This window comes from Mustelus asterias, chromosome 5, assembly GCF_964213995.1.
Source record: "Mustelus asterias chromosome 5, sMusAst1.hap1.1, whole genome shotgun sequence".
In the NCBI taxonomy this organism is placed as follows: Eukaryota; Metazoa; Chordata; class Chondrichthyes; order Carcharhiniformes; family Triakidae; genus Mustelus; species Mustelus asterias.
The window spans coordinates 14,859,476-14,876,091 of NC_135805.1; the positions used below are offsets into that span (position 1 = coordinate 14,859,476).

The 16,616-nt window shown below is 47.9% G+C and overlaps 1 protein-coding gene across 4 annotated transcripts in view; it reads left to right on the forward strand.

Moving 5' to 3' along the window:
- The first annotated feature begins 244 nt into the window (after nucleotides 1-244).
- LOC144493376 (mechanosensitive cation channel TMEM63B-like) overlaps nucleotides 245-16,616 on the forward strand; it is a 104,853-nt gene continuing 88,481 nt past the window's right edge. Inside the window, exons 1-2 of one of the 4 annotated variants that reach the window (XM_078212201.1) lie at nucleotides 245-298; nucleotides 11,404-11,597. In XM_078212201.1, the coding sequence (XP_078068327.1) occupies nucleotides 11,439-11,597 (159 nt within the window). In that variant the 5' untranslated portion in view covers nucleotides 245-298; nucleotides 11,404-11,438. Of the gene's footprint in view, nucleotides 533-2,412; nucleotides 2,508-11,403; nucleotides 11,598-16,616 lie in introns of those variants that run through there. The other 3 variants (XM_078212199.1, XM_078212200.1, XM_078212203.1) reach the window with 3 other exon arrangements.

The window sequence follows — 16,616 nt, forward strand, 5'->3', positions numbered from 1 at the left end:
CTTCGTACTGTGTTTACCCCAGTCCAACGCCGGCATCTCCACATCATGGGATTGTCAGTGCAGGCTCGATGGGCTGAATGGCCTCCTTCTGCAGTGTAGGGATTCTATGATTCCACAAGACCCTACAGAGAAGAACCAGGGAGTTTGCCCCTTCAGTCGAACAACAGCACAACAGATCATCTGATCATGATTACATTGCTATTTGTGGGATCTTGCTGCTCACAACCCAGCTGCCCCCTCCTGTATGACAGCAGTAACTGCAGCTCCAAGAGACTGGCCGGAAGGCACTGAGAGGAATGTAAGTCAGCTGGTCTTTCTTTCACTTTGAGTTTATGCTTTATTTAATGTGACTTTACAGGGTGGGGACATAATCTCATTACACCAGTGGAACTGGAACAGGTTCACAGGAAGCGCGCATGGGCAGAGGTAAATGTTTGTTTCAATGTGAGAGAAAGTTAAACTGAGATAAAATGTCAACGGATCGCAGGGAGAGTGAGAGATCGGACACGGGGGAGTTAGGAGCCACTATCAGGTGGGTTTCTCTGCAGAATGTGGAAGCTGTTTTTTAACAGGGGACAAAAGAGGGCAAGCTGGCCAGAGTTTGCTGGGGGAGGGACTGGCTGCTGTTGTGTCTTTGTACATTTCTTGCCACGTTCGCTGGTATCTTACACTAACTCTCCCAAACTCCCTGAGGCTGGCAGTGAAACTGACAATAGGGCAATGCGGGAAAGTTGCTGCAGAAAGTTTCTCCACATCGCCTGCCCCAGCCAAACAAAAACACACTGGACTTGGATTTTATAACTGGCTGGAAGGATTTATTTTTAAAACATTTGGGGAAAGGGGCAGGGGGAAATTGAGCAACTAAGGCGGAAGTGTGGGCGCATTATTCTCGCCTTTGTTGTATCGCAGTCCCCCCAGTTCACTGATAATTCTTGTTCGTCCAAAGTCATCATGGAGAGGTCAGAGCTTCTGCTGGGTTAAGTGGATTACTGGGAAGAGATTGCATTAACCAAGTCCCATTCCCAAAACGTGGAGAGATCGCAAAGTGTTTTTTTTTTACAACCAATCAAGTTATGTATTTTTTCCTGATATGGGACTGACGCTTGCATCTGGCAATGATCCCATCAAATGAACCTGTTTTAATAATGTTTATGATGTGGACATTAATAATGTTTAGTCAGGGGATAAATGCTGATGGGGGCATCGCAGAGATTCCCTCCCCTGCTCTTCTTCCAGGTAGTCGCCACGTTATTGGAAAGATAATCCCGCACTGGAAGGGGTGCAGAGGAGATTCACCAGGATGCTGCTATAGAGGGAGAGTCATAGAGGTTTACAGCATGGAAACAGGCTCTTCAGCCCAATGGCTGCCCACTAAGCTCGTCCCAATTGCCCACGTTTGGCCCATATCCCTCTATACGCACCTTACCCATGCAACTGTCTAAATGCTTTTTAAAAGACAAAATTGTACCCGCCTCTACTACTACCTCTGGCAGCTTGTTCCAGACACTCACCACCCTCTGCCTGGGATGGAACATTTAAGTTATGAAGAGAGGTTGGATAGGCTTGGATAGTTTTCGTTGGAGCAGAGAAGGCTGAGGGGCGATCTGATCGAGGTGTACAAGATTATGAGGGGCATGGACAGAATGGATAAGGAGCAGCTGTTCCCCTTAGTTGAAGGGTCAGTCACAAGGGGACAGAGGTTCAAGGTGAGGGGCAGGAGGTTTAGGGGGAATGTTGGAAATGTTTTTTACCCAGAGGGTGGTGACGGTCTGGAATGCGCTGCCTGGGAGGGTGGTGGAGGCGAGTTGCCTCACATCCTTTAAAAAGTACCTGGATGAGCACTTGGCACATCATAACATTCAGGGCTATGGGCCAAGTGCTGGCAGATGGGATTAGGTGGGAGTTCAGGTGTTTCTAATGTGCTGGTGCAGACTCGATGGGCCGAAGGGCCTCTTCTGCCCTCTATGGTTCTACAATTCTAGTGCCAGGTGACCTTTTATATCCACCCAAAGGACATCCCCTGGCGGTACAAGGATGCGCTGCTGTCCCACAGTGCCAGGGACCCGGGTTCAATTCCCGGCTTGGGTCACTGTCGGTGTGGAGTTTGCACGTTCTCCCCATGTCTGCGTGGGTTTCCTCCGGGTGCTCCGGTTTCCTCCCACAGTCCAAAAGACGTGCTGGCTAGGTGCATTGGCCGTGCTAAATTCTCCCTCAGTGTATCCAAACAGGCGCCGGAGTGTGGCAACTAGGGGATTTTCACAGTAACTTCATTGCAGTGTTAATGTAAGCCTTACTTGTGACACTAATAAATAAACTTTAAAATCAAGTTAGAAGTGTCATCTGAAAGATGGCACCTCTGACAGTGCAGCAGGCCCTCAGCACTGCAATGTCAACTTGGGTTACATATTGTAGTTGGAACAGTGTGTGCTACCTCAGCCCTGCAGCCCTGCAGAATTTCGTCAGCGCCACAGGAATGCAGCACCTGGAGGAGGCTGACTGAAGGACACGTAAGAACTGACAAACCTTTTAAACATTAAAATGTCTTTAAAGTTTGCATCTTTAAATGTTCGCAGTGTTAAAGACTGCCTGAGATGTGCGGCCAGCTTGTCCTACCTGGCCAAGGTCAAGGCCGACCTGTTGTTCCTGCAGGAGTGTGGAATACCACACCTCAGCAACTACAGGCGCTGGTCAAGTGTGTAGTCCCACGGACCGTCCATCTGGTCAGGTGGGAACAACTGCCGTTCATCCGGCCTAGGCATTCTGCTGCGAGGAGGCAACTTCACCGTCTCCGAAGTTAAGGAGGTGGTGGGAGGACGCCTCCTCGTAGCAGATGTCACGTACAAAAACTGCCCTCTCAGGCTGATTAATGTGTATGCCCCTGCCGTCAAGACCGAGCGGCTGGCACTTTTTGAACAACTGCCACTGCTACTCACCACCTCCAGGCCCATCATACTGGGTGGGGATTTTAACTGTATCATTGACAAGGCCGGCCGATCCAACAGGGCTCAGAGCAAACTGGACGCTACGTCCAGAGCCCTGCTGGAAACAGTCAAAGATGCCAAGCTGCTCGACGTCTTCAGCGACCCAGCAGACGGAGGGCAGCGTAGATACACGTGGTCGCGGCCAGACGGGTCTGTCCGCTCCAGGATCGACTTCATGTTTGCATCCCGCGCGCTCACGGTCAGGTCCACCGACGTCAAGCCGGTGTTCTTCTCTGACCACTGCCTCCTGCTGGCAGACTGTCAGCTGGAGGAAAACCAGAAAGTGGGCAGGGGGTCCTGGAAGCTTAATGTAGAACTGTTGACCCTAGAGAACCTTGAGGAACTCAAGAGGGTTTACCACGGTTGGAGAACCGTGAAACCCTTCTTTGAGTCTCCATCGCTCTGGTGGGAAACCATCAAGGGCAACATCAAGAGGTTCTTTATCCGAAAAGGGGTTCAGAAGGCCAGGGAGAGACGGGGGGAAATGTCCCGACTCCAGAAAAACACGCAGGAGCTACTCCAACTGCAGTCGGTGGGGGTTGATGTCAAGGAGGACCTCCGGGAGGTGAAGAGCCAGCAAGCCTCGCTCTTTGCCTCGGAGGCCTCCAAGGTTATCTTCCGGTCCAGGGTCCGCTCCTTGGAGCAGGACGAAACGTGCTTGCGCTTCTTCTTCCAGAAGGTGCACAGAGAATCCTCTGTGATCACAAGCCTGAAGGAAGAAGATGGCTCTGTAAGGTCATCGCAGTCTGACATTCTGAGGATTTGCAAATCCTTCTATGCCGGACTGTATGACCTGAAGCCAACAGACAGCACGGCCTCCCAGTCTTTCCTGTCGTCTATCACAGAGGTCTTAGACGACGGCGAGCGGGAGAGCCTGGACAGACCGGTAGCTCTGGATGAGCTGACAAAGGCCGTCGAGTCCCTTCAGAAGGGTAAAACTCCCGGTAGTGACGGCTTACCGGCTGAGTTTTACTCGGCGTTGTGGGACTTGACGGGCCCGGACCTCCTGGAAGTATACGAGAGTATGCTTCTGGAAGGCAGCATGTCAGAATCCATGAGGAAAGGCATCATCACCCTCATCTACAAGCAGAAGGGGGAAAGGGAAGAAATTAGAAATTGGCGACCCATTTCACGATTGAATGTGGATTATAAAATTCTGGCCAAGGTCATCGCCAACCGGGTCAAGTCTGCTCTGGGGTCAGTGATCCATCCTGATCAAACCTGTGCTGTACCCGGCAGGAAGATCTCTGATAGCCTCGCGCTACTCAGGGATACGATCGCTTACGTGCAGGACAGGCAGGTGGACACCTGCCTCATCAGTCTAGACCAGGAAAAGGCGTTTGACAGAATATCGCACAGCTACATGATGGATGTGCTCTCCAAAATGGGCTTTGGGGAGGGAATCTGCAATTGGATCCAACTGCTCTACACAGACATCAGTAGCGCAGTTTCAATCAATGGGTGGGAATCAGATACGTTTCAAATCAGGTCTGGAGTCAGGCAGGGCTGCCCTCTCTCCTCCGTCCTTTTTGTGTGTTGCATTGAACCCTTTACCACAGCACCTGTCCTTCGTGGAGAAATTCTTCCGGAAACACACCTTTGACCACATGGCTATCAAGCAGTGGTCAGCACGTAATGTCCTTGAGGCCCTGAGAGAAAAGGAGACGGCAGATCCTGTCGGATGGTTCCCTGAGCAGACTGTCAGTGTCATTTGGCAGAATGCCTCATCACCAGAACTCACAAACAAGCACCAAGACCTGGCTTGGCTGGTGGTGAGAAGGGCACTCCCCGTCAGATCCTTTATGCACGCCCGAGGTCTCAACCTCACCGCACGCTGCCCTCGAAGCGGCTGCGGGGCTGACGAGACGGTCACACACCTCCTTGTGGAATGTGCCTTTGCAAAGAAGGTCTGGAGTGAGATGCAGTGGTATTTGTCGCGGTTCGTCCCGAGCAGCTCGGTGACGCAGGACTCTGTGCTCTACGGGCTGTTTCCGGGGACGCACAGCGAGACAAATATCTCTGGAGGGTCATCAACTCGGCGAAGGTCCGCCCGAAACTTGCTGATCTTCCAGCTGAAAGAATTGTCCGCGATCGAGTGTTGCAGACTGGCACATTCCAAGGTCCAGGACTACGTGCTCAGGGACGCGCTCAAGCTTGGGGCAGCCGCCGCCAAGGCACAATGGGGAAAGGCCACCGTGTAAAGCGTCTCAACCGAGGCAGACCGAGGGCCGGGTAACTGCAGAATACCCTCGGCCTGCGAAACTGTGTGCCAACCTGAAAAATAACGGCACACAGTAAACCCGGACGATGCATGTACATAGTTTTAAGTAATGAAATGTAATGAATGTAATGTCTTATTTGAAAGTTTTTTTTTGTGAATAAAGTATATTTTTGAAATAAAAAAACAGTGAGTGTTACATAACTCAGGAAATAAGTTTATTTTCATTAAAGTTGCAAGTGGGGTGGTGGGGAAGACTAGTAAAGATTTTACTTTCTCTTTCTCATAGGACACTATGATATAAATGGTGTGAAACAATCCTCCAATGTTGCAACTTTCACACTTCAAAGTCTTTGACAGTCAATTTGTTATTTCAGTTATGTGACCAGCATTGTGATAGTGGCAGATGTGGCATTTAACAGAACAGACCAGTTATTTACGAAAGAGGTTGTGTAAACTTGATTTGCATTGTCTTGATTCTAGGAGGGTGATCAAAATGAGGCTTTTGAAGGGTTAAGGTTTAATTTATAGAAACAACTTCCCCTGAGGAAATCCAGAGCAAGGAGGTATGATCTTAAGAATAACGCAATGCTGTTTGGGAGTGAAATCAGGAAGTGCTTCACACACAGGCAAATGGAAATCTCAAACTCTCTCCTGCAACAGGCTGAGGGTTCCTGGGGCAATTGCGGCTTTGTAGACCGGGGTCTAATTTCAGATGTGACCCCATAAGACCTTAAGACATAGGAGCAGAATTAGACCATCGAGTCTGCTCTGCCATTCAATCATGGCTGATATTTTTCTCATCCCCATTTTCCTGCCTTTTCCCCATAACCCGTGATCCCCTTATTAATCAAGAACCTATCTATCTCTGTTTTAAAGATACCCAATGACCTGGCCTCCACAGCCTTCTGTGGCAAAGAGTTCCACAGATCCACCACTCTCTGGCTGAAGAAATTCCTGATGTGGAGATGCCGGCGTTGGACTGGGGTAAACACAGTAAGAAGTTTAACAACACCAGGTTAAAGTCCAACAGGTTTATTTGGTAGCAAAAGCCACACGTGTGGCTTTTGCTACCAAATAAACCTGTTGGACTTTAACCTGGTGTTGTTAAACTTCTTACTGTGAAGAAATTCCTCCTCATCTCTGTTTTAAAGGATCTTCCCTTTAGCCTGAGGTTGTGCCCTCTGATTCTAGTTTTTCCTACTAGTGGAAACATCCTTTGCACGTCCACTCTATCCAGGCCTCGCAGTATCCTTTAAGTTTCAATAAAATCCCCCCTCATCCTTTTAAACGCCAACGAGTACAGACCCAGAGTCCTCAACCCTTCCTCATACGACAAGCTCTTCATTCCAGGGATCATTCAGGGACTCTGGCCCAGGTACCACCAGCCCAAAGCCCACTGCCAATTGGAACCCTTCCCCCGAAACGTTTGCTTGTCTAACTCTCCTTATTGTCATTTTTAACACTCGTCTGAACAAAACTCTTTCCACGTTGTCAAAATCTGAACAAAGTAACCTCAGAGCATGGCCGTACTCCCCCAGTGCTGCACTAGGATCTCTGTCCAGCCTGTGTGGATTTTACAGCACAGAAGCAGGCCACTGGGCCTCACTGGTCGATGGCAAGCGTTTGTACTCCACACAAGTCTCCTCCCACCCTATTTTTGTTTTATTTCTGCTGTGTGGAATAAAATGTTGGAATGGTGTGAAATTATCCATTTAGAAACATGGAAAAATAGCATTTTTTTTAAAGGCGAGAGACTCTAAAATGTTGGGATACAAAGGGATTTCTGTGCTGTTGTGTGAATCGCAGAGGGTTAACATGCAAGAACAGCAAGCAATTTGGAAGGCACATAAGGTATGTTAACCTTTATTACAACAGGATTGGAGCGCAAGAGCAAAGAAGTCCTGCTGTAACTTTACAGGGCTTTGGTAAGATCATACCATGTTGAAAAAAGGCAGCATGGTGGCACAATGGTTAGCACTGCTGCCTCACAGCACCAAGGACCCAGCTTGGGTCACTGTCTGTGTGGAGTCTGCACATTCTCCCCGTGTCTACATGGGTTTCCTTCGGGTGCTCCGGTTTCCTCCCACACTCCAAAGGTGTGCAGGTTAGGTGGATTGGCCATGCTAAATTCCCCCTTAGTGTCAGGGGGACTAGCTAGGGTAAATGCATGGGGTTGTGGGGATAGGGCCTGGGTGGGATTGTGGTCAATGCAGACTCGATGGGCCGAATGGCCTCCTTCTGCACTATAGGATTCTATGATCTTATTGATCGAGGGACTGAGTGGCCTTCTCCGGCTCCTAATTTGTATGTACCTTTGAAACAATTTGCAGATGTATTAAAACCTAGAAGTATTGTGAGCTGTGAGGATTATGTAGACTTTAAGAAGACAGAGACTGGCTGGTGGAATGGGCAGATGTGAAGAAGGTGAAATTTAATATGGAGAATATGTGGGCCACACTCAGAGCCCAAATGGGCTGCAGGCTGTCCACATTGCCCAATGCTCTGGAATTCCCTCCCTAAGTGTCTCCACCCAGCTCCCTCTCTTACATTCTTTCAGACACTCCTGAAATCTATCCAACTATTTTGATCAGAGGATTGAGGATAAGCAAAATAAAATAAAGGGTCCAATTCTAGTGTGGTCGCAGGAGCCACCTGGAGGTACATGTCCATAAATGGTTGAGATGGTTCAAAAAGCATTTGCAATCTGGGGTTTGCAGAAGCTTAGAGATAAAACTTGTAACTTCCTGCTTAGAATAAAAGCAGGAAGTTACAGTAAGACCATAAGATATAGGAGCAGATTATAGGCCATTCGGCCCATCGCATCTGCTCCGCTATTCGATCATGGCTGATGAGTTTCTCAACCCCAATATCTTGCCTTTTTCCCGTAACAATGAACCTTTATAACACTATGGTTTGGGCTCAACTGCATATTGTGTCCAATTCTGGGCCCCACACTTTAGGATGGATGCGAAGGCTTTAGAGAGAGTGGAGAAAAAAATCATGAGAATGGTTCCAAGGATAAGGACTTCAGTTACATGGATAAATTGAAGAGAAGGTTGGGAGGAGGTTTGGTAGAGGCATTCAAAGCCACGATGGGTGGACAGTGACAGTGGAGAAAGAGAGAAATTGTTCGCATTGATGGAGATGTTGAGACTCGAGGGTAGAAATTTAAGGTGATTGGCAAAAGAAGAAGTGATGATTTGATTTGATTTATTATTGTCACATATATTAGGATACAGTGAAAAGTATTGTTTCTTGCGTGCGGTACAGACAAAGCATACCGTTCATTGAGAAGGAAACAAGAGAGTGCATAAGAAGGAAACAAGAGAGGGGTTAGTGGGTAAATATGTAGGGATATGTGGATAGGGCCTGGGTGGGATTGTGGCAGACTCGATGGGCTGAATGGCCTCTTTCTGCACTGTAGGATTCTATGATTCTATGATAATAAAGTGTTACAGTCATAGCTAGGGTGTAGAGAAAGATCAATTTAGTATGAGGTAGGTCCATTCAAAAGTCTGATGGCAGCAGGAAAGAAGCTGTTCTTGAGTCAGTTGGTATGTGACCTGAGACTTTTGTATCTTTTTCCCGACAGAAGATGGGGAAGGTATGTCCGGGGTGCATGGGGTCCTTAATTATGCTGGCTGCTTTTCCAAGGCAGTGGGAAGTGTAGACAGAGTCAATGGATGGGAGGCTGGTTTGCGTGATGGACTGGGCTTTGTTCATGACCCTTAGTAGTCTTGGGCAGAGCAGGAGCCATACCAAGCTGTGATACAACCAGAAAGAATACTTTCTATGGTGCATCTGTAAAAGTTGGTGAGCGTCATAGCTGATATGCCAAATTTCCTTAGTCTTCTGAGAAAGTAGAGGCATTGGTGGGCTTTCTTAACTATAGCGTCAGCATGGGGGGACCAGGACAGGTTGTTGGAGATCTGGACACCTAAAAACTTGAAGCTCTCGACCAATTCTACTTCGTCCCCGTTGGTGTAGACGGGGGAAAGTTCTCCTCTATGCTTCCTGAAGTTGATGACATGATGTGGGGAAAAGTCTTTTCATGCAGCAAGTGGTTAGGATTTGAGTGTGTGAAGAAGACAATCGTAGGGAATTAGATGAGATAACACATTTTCAGGGCGACGGGGAAAGGGAGGCGGGAGTGGAATTAGCTGAGTTGCTCTTTCACAGAGTGGTCTTGGATGGGTCAAATGGATTCCTTCTGTGCTGTGACCATCCTGTAATTTTAATAGTCTATACAACGGCAGTCAGTTCTGTTCTTGGCTTTTTTCTGCACACAGTTATCGTAGCTTGGTTTAACTTAGTTCCGTAGCATCTGCATAGACTGGGTCTTGTTCCACCAACTGGTGACAACATTCCCTTGGGTCATTTTCACAGCACATCTGAGGAGAAATGGATGGAAATAGTCTCATGGAATTAATCAAAGGATCAGACAGAACAGAAAGAGCCCACATGGCTTGTGCTGGCTCTATGGGAAAGATATCGAATTAGTCCCAGACCTCTGCCTTTTCCCCAAAGCCCTCTAAATATGTCCTTTTCAACTGTACATCTCTTTGAATGTTCTTAATGAATCTGCTTGGACTGCGGATCAAAAAAAACTAGCTGTGTTTTAGGAAGAAAATCTCATTTTTCCTCCCTTTTTTTGGCATTCATTACCCATCCCTAGTTGCCCTTGAACTGAATTGCTTGCTCGGCCATTTCAGAGGGCAGTTGAAAGTCAACCACATTGCTGTGGCTCTGGAGTCACATATTTGCCGGGCCAGGTAAGGACATTCCCTAAAGGATATTAGTGAACCAGATGGGTTTTCCCGACAATTGACAATGGTTTCATGGTCATAGTAGATTCTGAATTCCAGATTTTTAAAAATTGACTTCTAATTCCACCATTTGCCATGGTGGGATTGGAACTCAGGTCCCCAGAACATTAGCTGAGTTTCTGGATTAATATTCCAGCAATAATACCACTAGGCCATCACCTCCCCACTCAGTGAAACAAGACCCATGTGAATCTCTGCTCTCTGGTTAATGGTCAGTCCTCTTGTCATTGGAAACAATTTCTTCTTCTTAATATATCGAAACCCTTTGTGATTAGTGAGAGTTCAATTAACTCTTCCATTCACCTTCACTGCTCTGAACAGAACAATCCAGAGCTTCTCTTAGGTTGTTGCATATTAATTATGTTTAATTGTAAGCAGACAGTGGGCATTAACTAGTGAGTAACCGGTGCAGCAGGCGGTGAAGAAGGCAAATGGCATGTTGGCCTTCATTGTGAGAGGTTTTGAGTACAGGAGCAGGGATGTGTTGTTGCAATTATACAGGGCCTTGGTGAGGCCACACCTAGAGTATTGTGTGCAGTTTTGGTCTCCTTTTCTGAGGAAGGATGTTCTTGCTCTCGAGGGAGTGCAGCGAAGGTTTACCAGGCTGATTCCAGGGATGGCGGACTGATGTATGAGGAGAGATTGACTAGGTTAGGATTGTTTTTGCTGGAGTTCAGACGAATGAAGGGGGATGTCACAGAGACTTATAAAATTCTGACAGGGCCAGACAGGGTAGATCCAGGAAGGATGTTCCTGATGATGGGGGAGTCCAGAACCAGGGGTCACAGTCTGAGGATTCGGGGTAGATCATTTAGAACGGAGATGAGGAGACATTTCTTCACCCAAAGACTGGTGAGCCTGTGGAATTCATTACCACAGGAAGTAGTTGATGCCAAAATATTAAATGTATTCAAGAGGCGGCTGGATATGGCACTTGGGGCGAATGGGATCAAATGTTATGGGGAGAAAGTAGGATTAGGTTATTGAGTTGGATGATCAGCCAAGATCATAATGAATGGCGGAGCAGGCTCGAAGGGCCGAATGGCCTTCTCCTGCTCCTAACTTCTATGTTTCTATGTTTCTATGTTTCTAAGAATCAGGGGGCTTTTATTAGAAGGAGCAGAATGAAACTGGAGTTGAGGTTAGGAGGCGCATGCTAGTAATGTGTATGCCTGTGAATAAATGGTTGTTAGAGAGAGTAAAGATTGGCTTCCATTTTATCCTTCGTCAGTCTCTCCACATTACTGTCTCTGATCGCTGGTATAATTTTGGTGAATCATCAGCGATGGATAAATAATATTTACTGAAGGAAAGTGAAGAGGCAAAAAGCACCATTTTGTTGTTGTTGATCAATTCTTTTGGGATCTTCCTCTAGATGAAACTGTTGGGAGACAGATCTCGCCCACCAGGATGGATCCAGTGCTTCTACTCAGGAACCGTGGAAGCTCGAGGAACGTTGCATTCAATAGCACTGACTGCTTCAACCTGGAGCGGGGATCGACCGTGCTGCAGGGGAACAGTTTTGGGGGCATTCCCATAGTGCTGCTTATCTACTTCATCTGTTTCTGGGTAAGTGACAGAACAACAATTCCAAGATGATGCCTCATGTCAGTGAAAATCAACAAGAAGAAGCTTGGGTTTATATAACTGCTTATCATTACAAATCCTCCCAAAGACCTCTCTGAAATGCAAGGATTAATCTGACACTGGGGAAGGCGATGGCCTCGTGGTATTATCGCTCGACTATTAATCCAGAAACTCAGCTCATGTTCTGGGGACCTGGGTTCAAATCCCGCCACAGCAGATGGTGGAATTTGAATTCATTAAAAGATATCTGGAATTAAGAATCTACTGATGACCATGAAACCATTGTCGGTTGTCGGAAAAACCCATCTGGTTCACTAACGCCCTTTAGGGAAGGAAATCTGCTGTCCTTACCTGGTCTGGCCTACATGTGACTCCAGACCCACAGCAATGAGGTTGACTCTGAACAGCCCTCCAAGGGCAACTAGGGATGGACAATAAATGCTGGCCAGTCAGCGTTTATTGCCCATTTATTGTCCCACGAATGAATAAAAAAACCATACGAGATCAAGTGACCAGGGTGGAATTTTCCCGTCTCGCCCGCCACGGGAATCGTAGCAGGTGGGACATGGACCATGCAAAGATCCGTTGACCTCGGAGGGGATTTTCCGGTCTCGGGGCGAACACAGCCAGAAAATCCCACCCCAAGGGTTTGGTAAAAAAAGGTTGGGATTTTCAAAGCTCAGGGCCCAGGCAGCTGAAGGTGCGGCAAGCCATGGTGGAGTTAAAAAAAGTTTATTTATTAGTCACAAGTAAGGCTACAATTAACACTGCAATGAAGTTACTGCAAAATTCCCTTAGTCACCACAATCTGGCGCCTATTTGGGTCAATGCACCTAACCAGCACCTCTTTCAGACTGCAGGAGGAAACCGGAGCACCCGGAGGAAACCCACGCAGACACGGGGAGAATGTGCAAACTCCACACAGACAGTGACCCAACTGGGAATCGAACCCAGGTTCCTGGCGCTGTGAGGCAACAGTGCTAACCGCTGTGCCACCGTGTCCCTTATTAAAATTGGGGGTATGCATGAGGCCAGAATGGGAGGAGGGCAGATATCCTGGGGCGGGGTGGGTCGTAGGCTGGAGCTGATTACAGAGAGAGAGCGGGGCCTATGGAGGGAACTGCAAACAGGGATGTGAGTTAAGCTGCGGATCGGTAAGAAGTGGTTTGGGTTCAGCACAGACAGGAAACCCCACGGAGAATGAAGTAATCACAATTGGGAACCGTTTGTTTAAAGCCCTAATGACATAAAACCCAGTTGAGTAAAAGCTCACACTGACATCAAATGGATCATACTAACTGTATCTGCAAAAAACGGAGGAAACTTGCACCCTTCCTGACTTTAGGATGTTCTAAAGTACGATTAAATCCTTCCTCTCTGGTCTCCATTCATAATCACACCAGCATCGTACCAGCCAGCGACGGGGCAACCGGGACAAGTCAGTGGGCTGCTTGAAAGGCCCTCCTTCATCTCACTGTGCTGCAAGATTGAAACCAGGTTTGTTCACTAACCCTGACCCCATGAATCAGATTGAATACACACTGAACATTTCACGACAAGTTATAGAAAATGCTTAATCATTTGTTTATTCATAGAACTGTCATCAACGTCAGATGGTAAAAACAAAAGAAGTATTTACGCTTTGGCCACAGAGGGAGCGCACCGCTCTCACAGTCAGTGTTGTGAGCAATCAGTATGCCCTTCACTTCACTTGCCCTTGCTTTATGTGCGAATCACTTCAGTCATACCAGTAAGAAAAAAATTACGTGGATGGAAATCAGCAAAATAATGTGACAACCCTGGGCATCGACAATGGTCAACAAAATGTCTTGTGGGCCGCACTCAGAGCCCAAATGGGCCGCATCTGGCCCCCGGGCTGCAGGTTGCCCATGTTGCCCAATGCTCTGGAATTCCCTCCCTGAGTGTCTCCACCCAGCTCCCTCTCTTGCATTCTTTCAGACACTCCTGAAATCTATCCAACATAATTTGATATCCAGCCACATTAGGTAGTAAGTTTTCTAATGACCCTGTGTATGGTATTTGCTGGGGATGTTTTATTTAGCAGGCTGAGGGTAAGAGAGTGGGTTTTCTGACTGTAATTAATTATTTATTTTTTCAGTTAATTTTGGGTTTAAAATCGGAGGTTTTTTCAAAACCGGAAGTCAGGCCAGGGGAAGTTTTTGGAGGGTTTAAAAGTGCACCAAAGTATACAGCGGGCAGCATCGTAGCGGGCAGCAGAGTGAGTGGGAAGTTGAGTGAGCTGTCAGGGCTTTGGCTCACAGGGCTTGGACGAGCAGGGGTGAGTTTTTGTTTCCTTACACTCTTATTAACTTTTCACTGTCTTACTTGACATAAAGTGTCCAGTATGAGTGTGAAACCAGTGTGTTGTTCCCAGTGTAGGGTGTGGGAGGTCCTGGAGGCATCTGGCCTCCCGGACATCCACATCTGTGAGGGGTGTGTCGAGCTGCGGTTCCTGAGAGACCGTGTTAGGGAGCTGGAACTACAGCTCGAGGATCTTAGGCTGATGAGGGAGAATGAGGAGGTGATAGACAAGAGCTATCATCAGGTGGTCACACCAGGGCCACGGGAGGAGGCCAAGTGGGTGACGGCCAGGAAGGGTAAGGCTAGGGTGGTTGAGAGCACCCCGGTGGATTTGCCCCTGCACAACAAGTACTCCTGCTTGAGTACTGCTGGGGGGGACAGCCCGCCTGGGGGAAGCAGCAGTGGCCGTGTCTCCGCAGTGGAGTCCAGCCCTGTAACTCAGAGGGCTAAGGAAAAGAGGAGGAAGGCGGTATTAATCGGGGACTCGATGGTGAAGGGGACAGACAGGCGTTTCTGCGGAGGTAGGCGGGATTCTCGCATGGTGGTCTGCCTCCCTGGGGCCGGGATCCAGGATGTCGCTAGTCGCGTCCTGGAAATCCTGAGGTGGGAGGGAGAGGAGCCTGAGGTAGCGGTACATATTGGTACCGCTGATGTGGGTAGGAAGGGAGAAGGGGTCATGAAAAGGGAGTACAGGGAATTAGGGAGACAGCTGAGAAAGAGGAAAGCAAAGGTAGTAATCTCAGGATTACTGCCTGTGCCACGGGAAGGTGAGGGCAGGAATGGAGTGAGGTGGAGGATGAATGTGTGGCTGAGGGACTGGTGCAGGGGGCAGGGATTCAGGTTCCTGGACCATTGGGACCTCTTTAGGGGCAGGGGTGATCTGTATACAAAAAACGGGTGGAACTTGAATCACACGGGGACCAATATCCTGGCCGGTAGGTTGGCTAAGGCTACTGGGGAGAATTTAAACTAGATATGTTGGGGGGAGGGGAGCTAGAAGAGTTGACTAGGATCAAGGAACTAATTGATGGGGGGGAGGATGCAGGGGTAAGGGGAATTACAAAATTAATGGTAGAGGAGAGGGTGCAAGTGAATGAAGGCGGTAATTTAGATAAGGGAGTAGAGGGAGAGGGTGTTCGCGACTCATCAAAGCGGGTCCAGATAAAAGCTGGAATAAGGACACTTTGCCTGAATGCACGAAGCATTCGGAACAAGGTGAATGAGTTGATGGTGCAAATCAGCACAAGTGGGTACGATCTAGTGGCCATTACAGAAACGTGGCTGAAAGGTGACCAGGACTGGGAGATGAATATCCAGGGGTATCAGGCGTTTATAGAACATAGAACATAGAACATTACAGCGCAGAACAGGCCCTTCGGCCCACGATGTTGCACCGACCAGTTAAAAAAAAAAACTGTGACCCTCCAACCTAAACCAATTTCTTTTCGTCCATGAACCTATCTACGGATCTCTTAAACGCCCCCAAACTAGGCGCATTTACAACTGATGCTGGCAGGGCATTCCAATCCCTCACCACCCTCTGGGTAAAGAACCTACCCCTGACATCGGTTCTATAACTACCCCCCCTCAATTTAAAGCCATGCCCCCTCGTGCTGGATTTCTCCATCAGAGGAAAAAGGCTATCACTATCCACCCTATCTAAACCTCTAATCATCTTATATGTTTCAATAAGATCCCCTCTTCGCCGCCGCCTTTCCAGCGAAAACAATCCCAAATCCCTCAGCCTCTCCTCATAGGATCTCCCCTCCATACCAGGCAACATCCTGGTAAACCTCCTCTGCACCCTCTCCAAAGCCTCCACATCCTTCCTGGAATGTGGGGACCAGAACTGCACACAGTACTCCAAGTGCGGCCGCACCAGAGTTGTGTACAGTTGCAACATAACGCTACGACTCCTAAATTCAATCCCCCTACCAATAAACGCCAAGACACCATATGCCTTCTTAACAACCTTATCTACTTGATTCCCAACTTTCAGGGATCTATGCACACATACACCTAGATCCCTCTGCTCCTCCACACTATTCAAAGTCCTCCCGTTAGCCCTATACTCAACACATCTGTTATTCCTACCAAAGTGAATTACCTCACACTTCTCCGCATTAAACTCCATCCACCACCTCTCGGCCCAACTTTGCAACCTGTCTAAGTCTTCCTGCAAACTACGACACCCTTCCTCACTGTCTACCACACCACCGACTTTGGTGTCATCAGCAAATTTGCTAATCCACCCAACTATACCCTCATCCAGATCATTAATAAATATTACAAACAGCAGTGGCCCCAAAACAGATCCCTGAGGTACACCACTTGTAACCGCACTCCATGATGAATATTTACTATCAACCACCACCCTCTGTTTCCTATCCGCTAGCCAATTCCTGATCCAATTTCCTAGATCACCCCCAATCCCATACATCTGCATTTTCTGCAGAAGCCTACCATGGTGAACCTTATCAAACGCCTTACTAAAATCCATATATACCACGTCCACTGCCTTGCCCCCATCCACCTCCTTGGTCACTTTCTCAAAAAACTCAATAAGGTTAGTAAGGCACGACCTACCTGCCACAAAACCATGCTGACTATCACCTATCAATTCATTACTCTCCAAATAACTATAAATCCTATCCCTTATAATTTTTTCCAACATCTTGC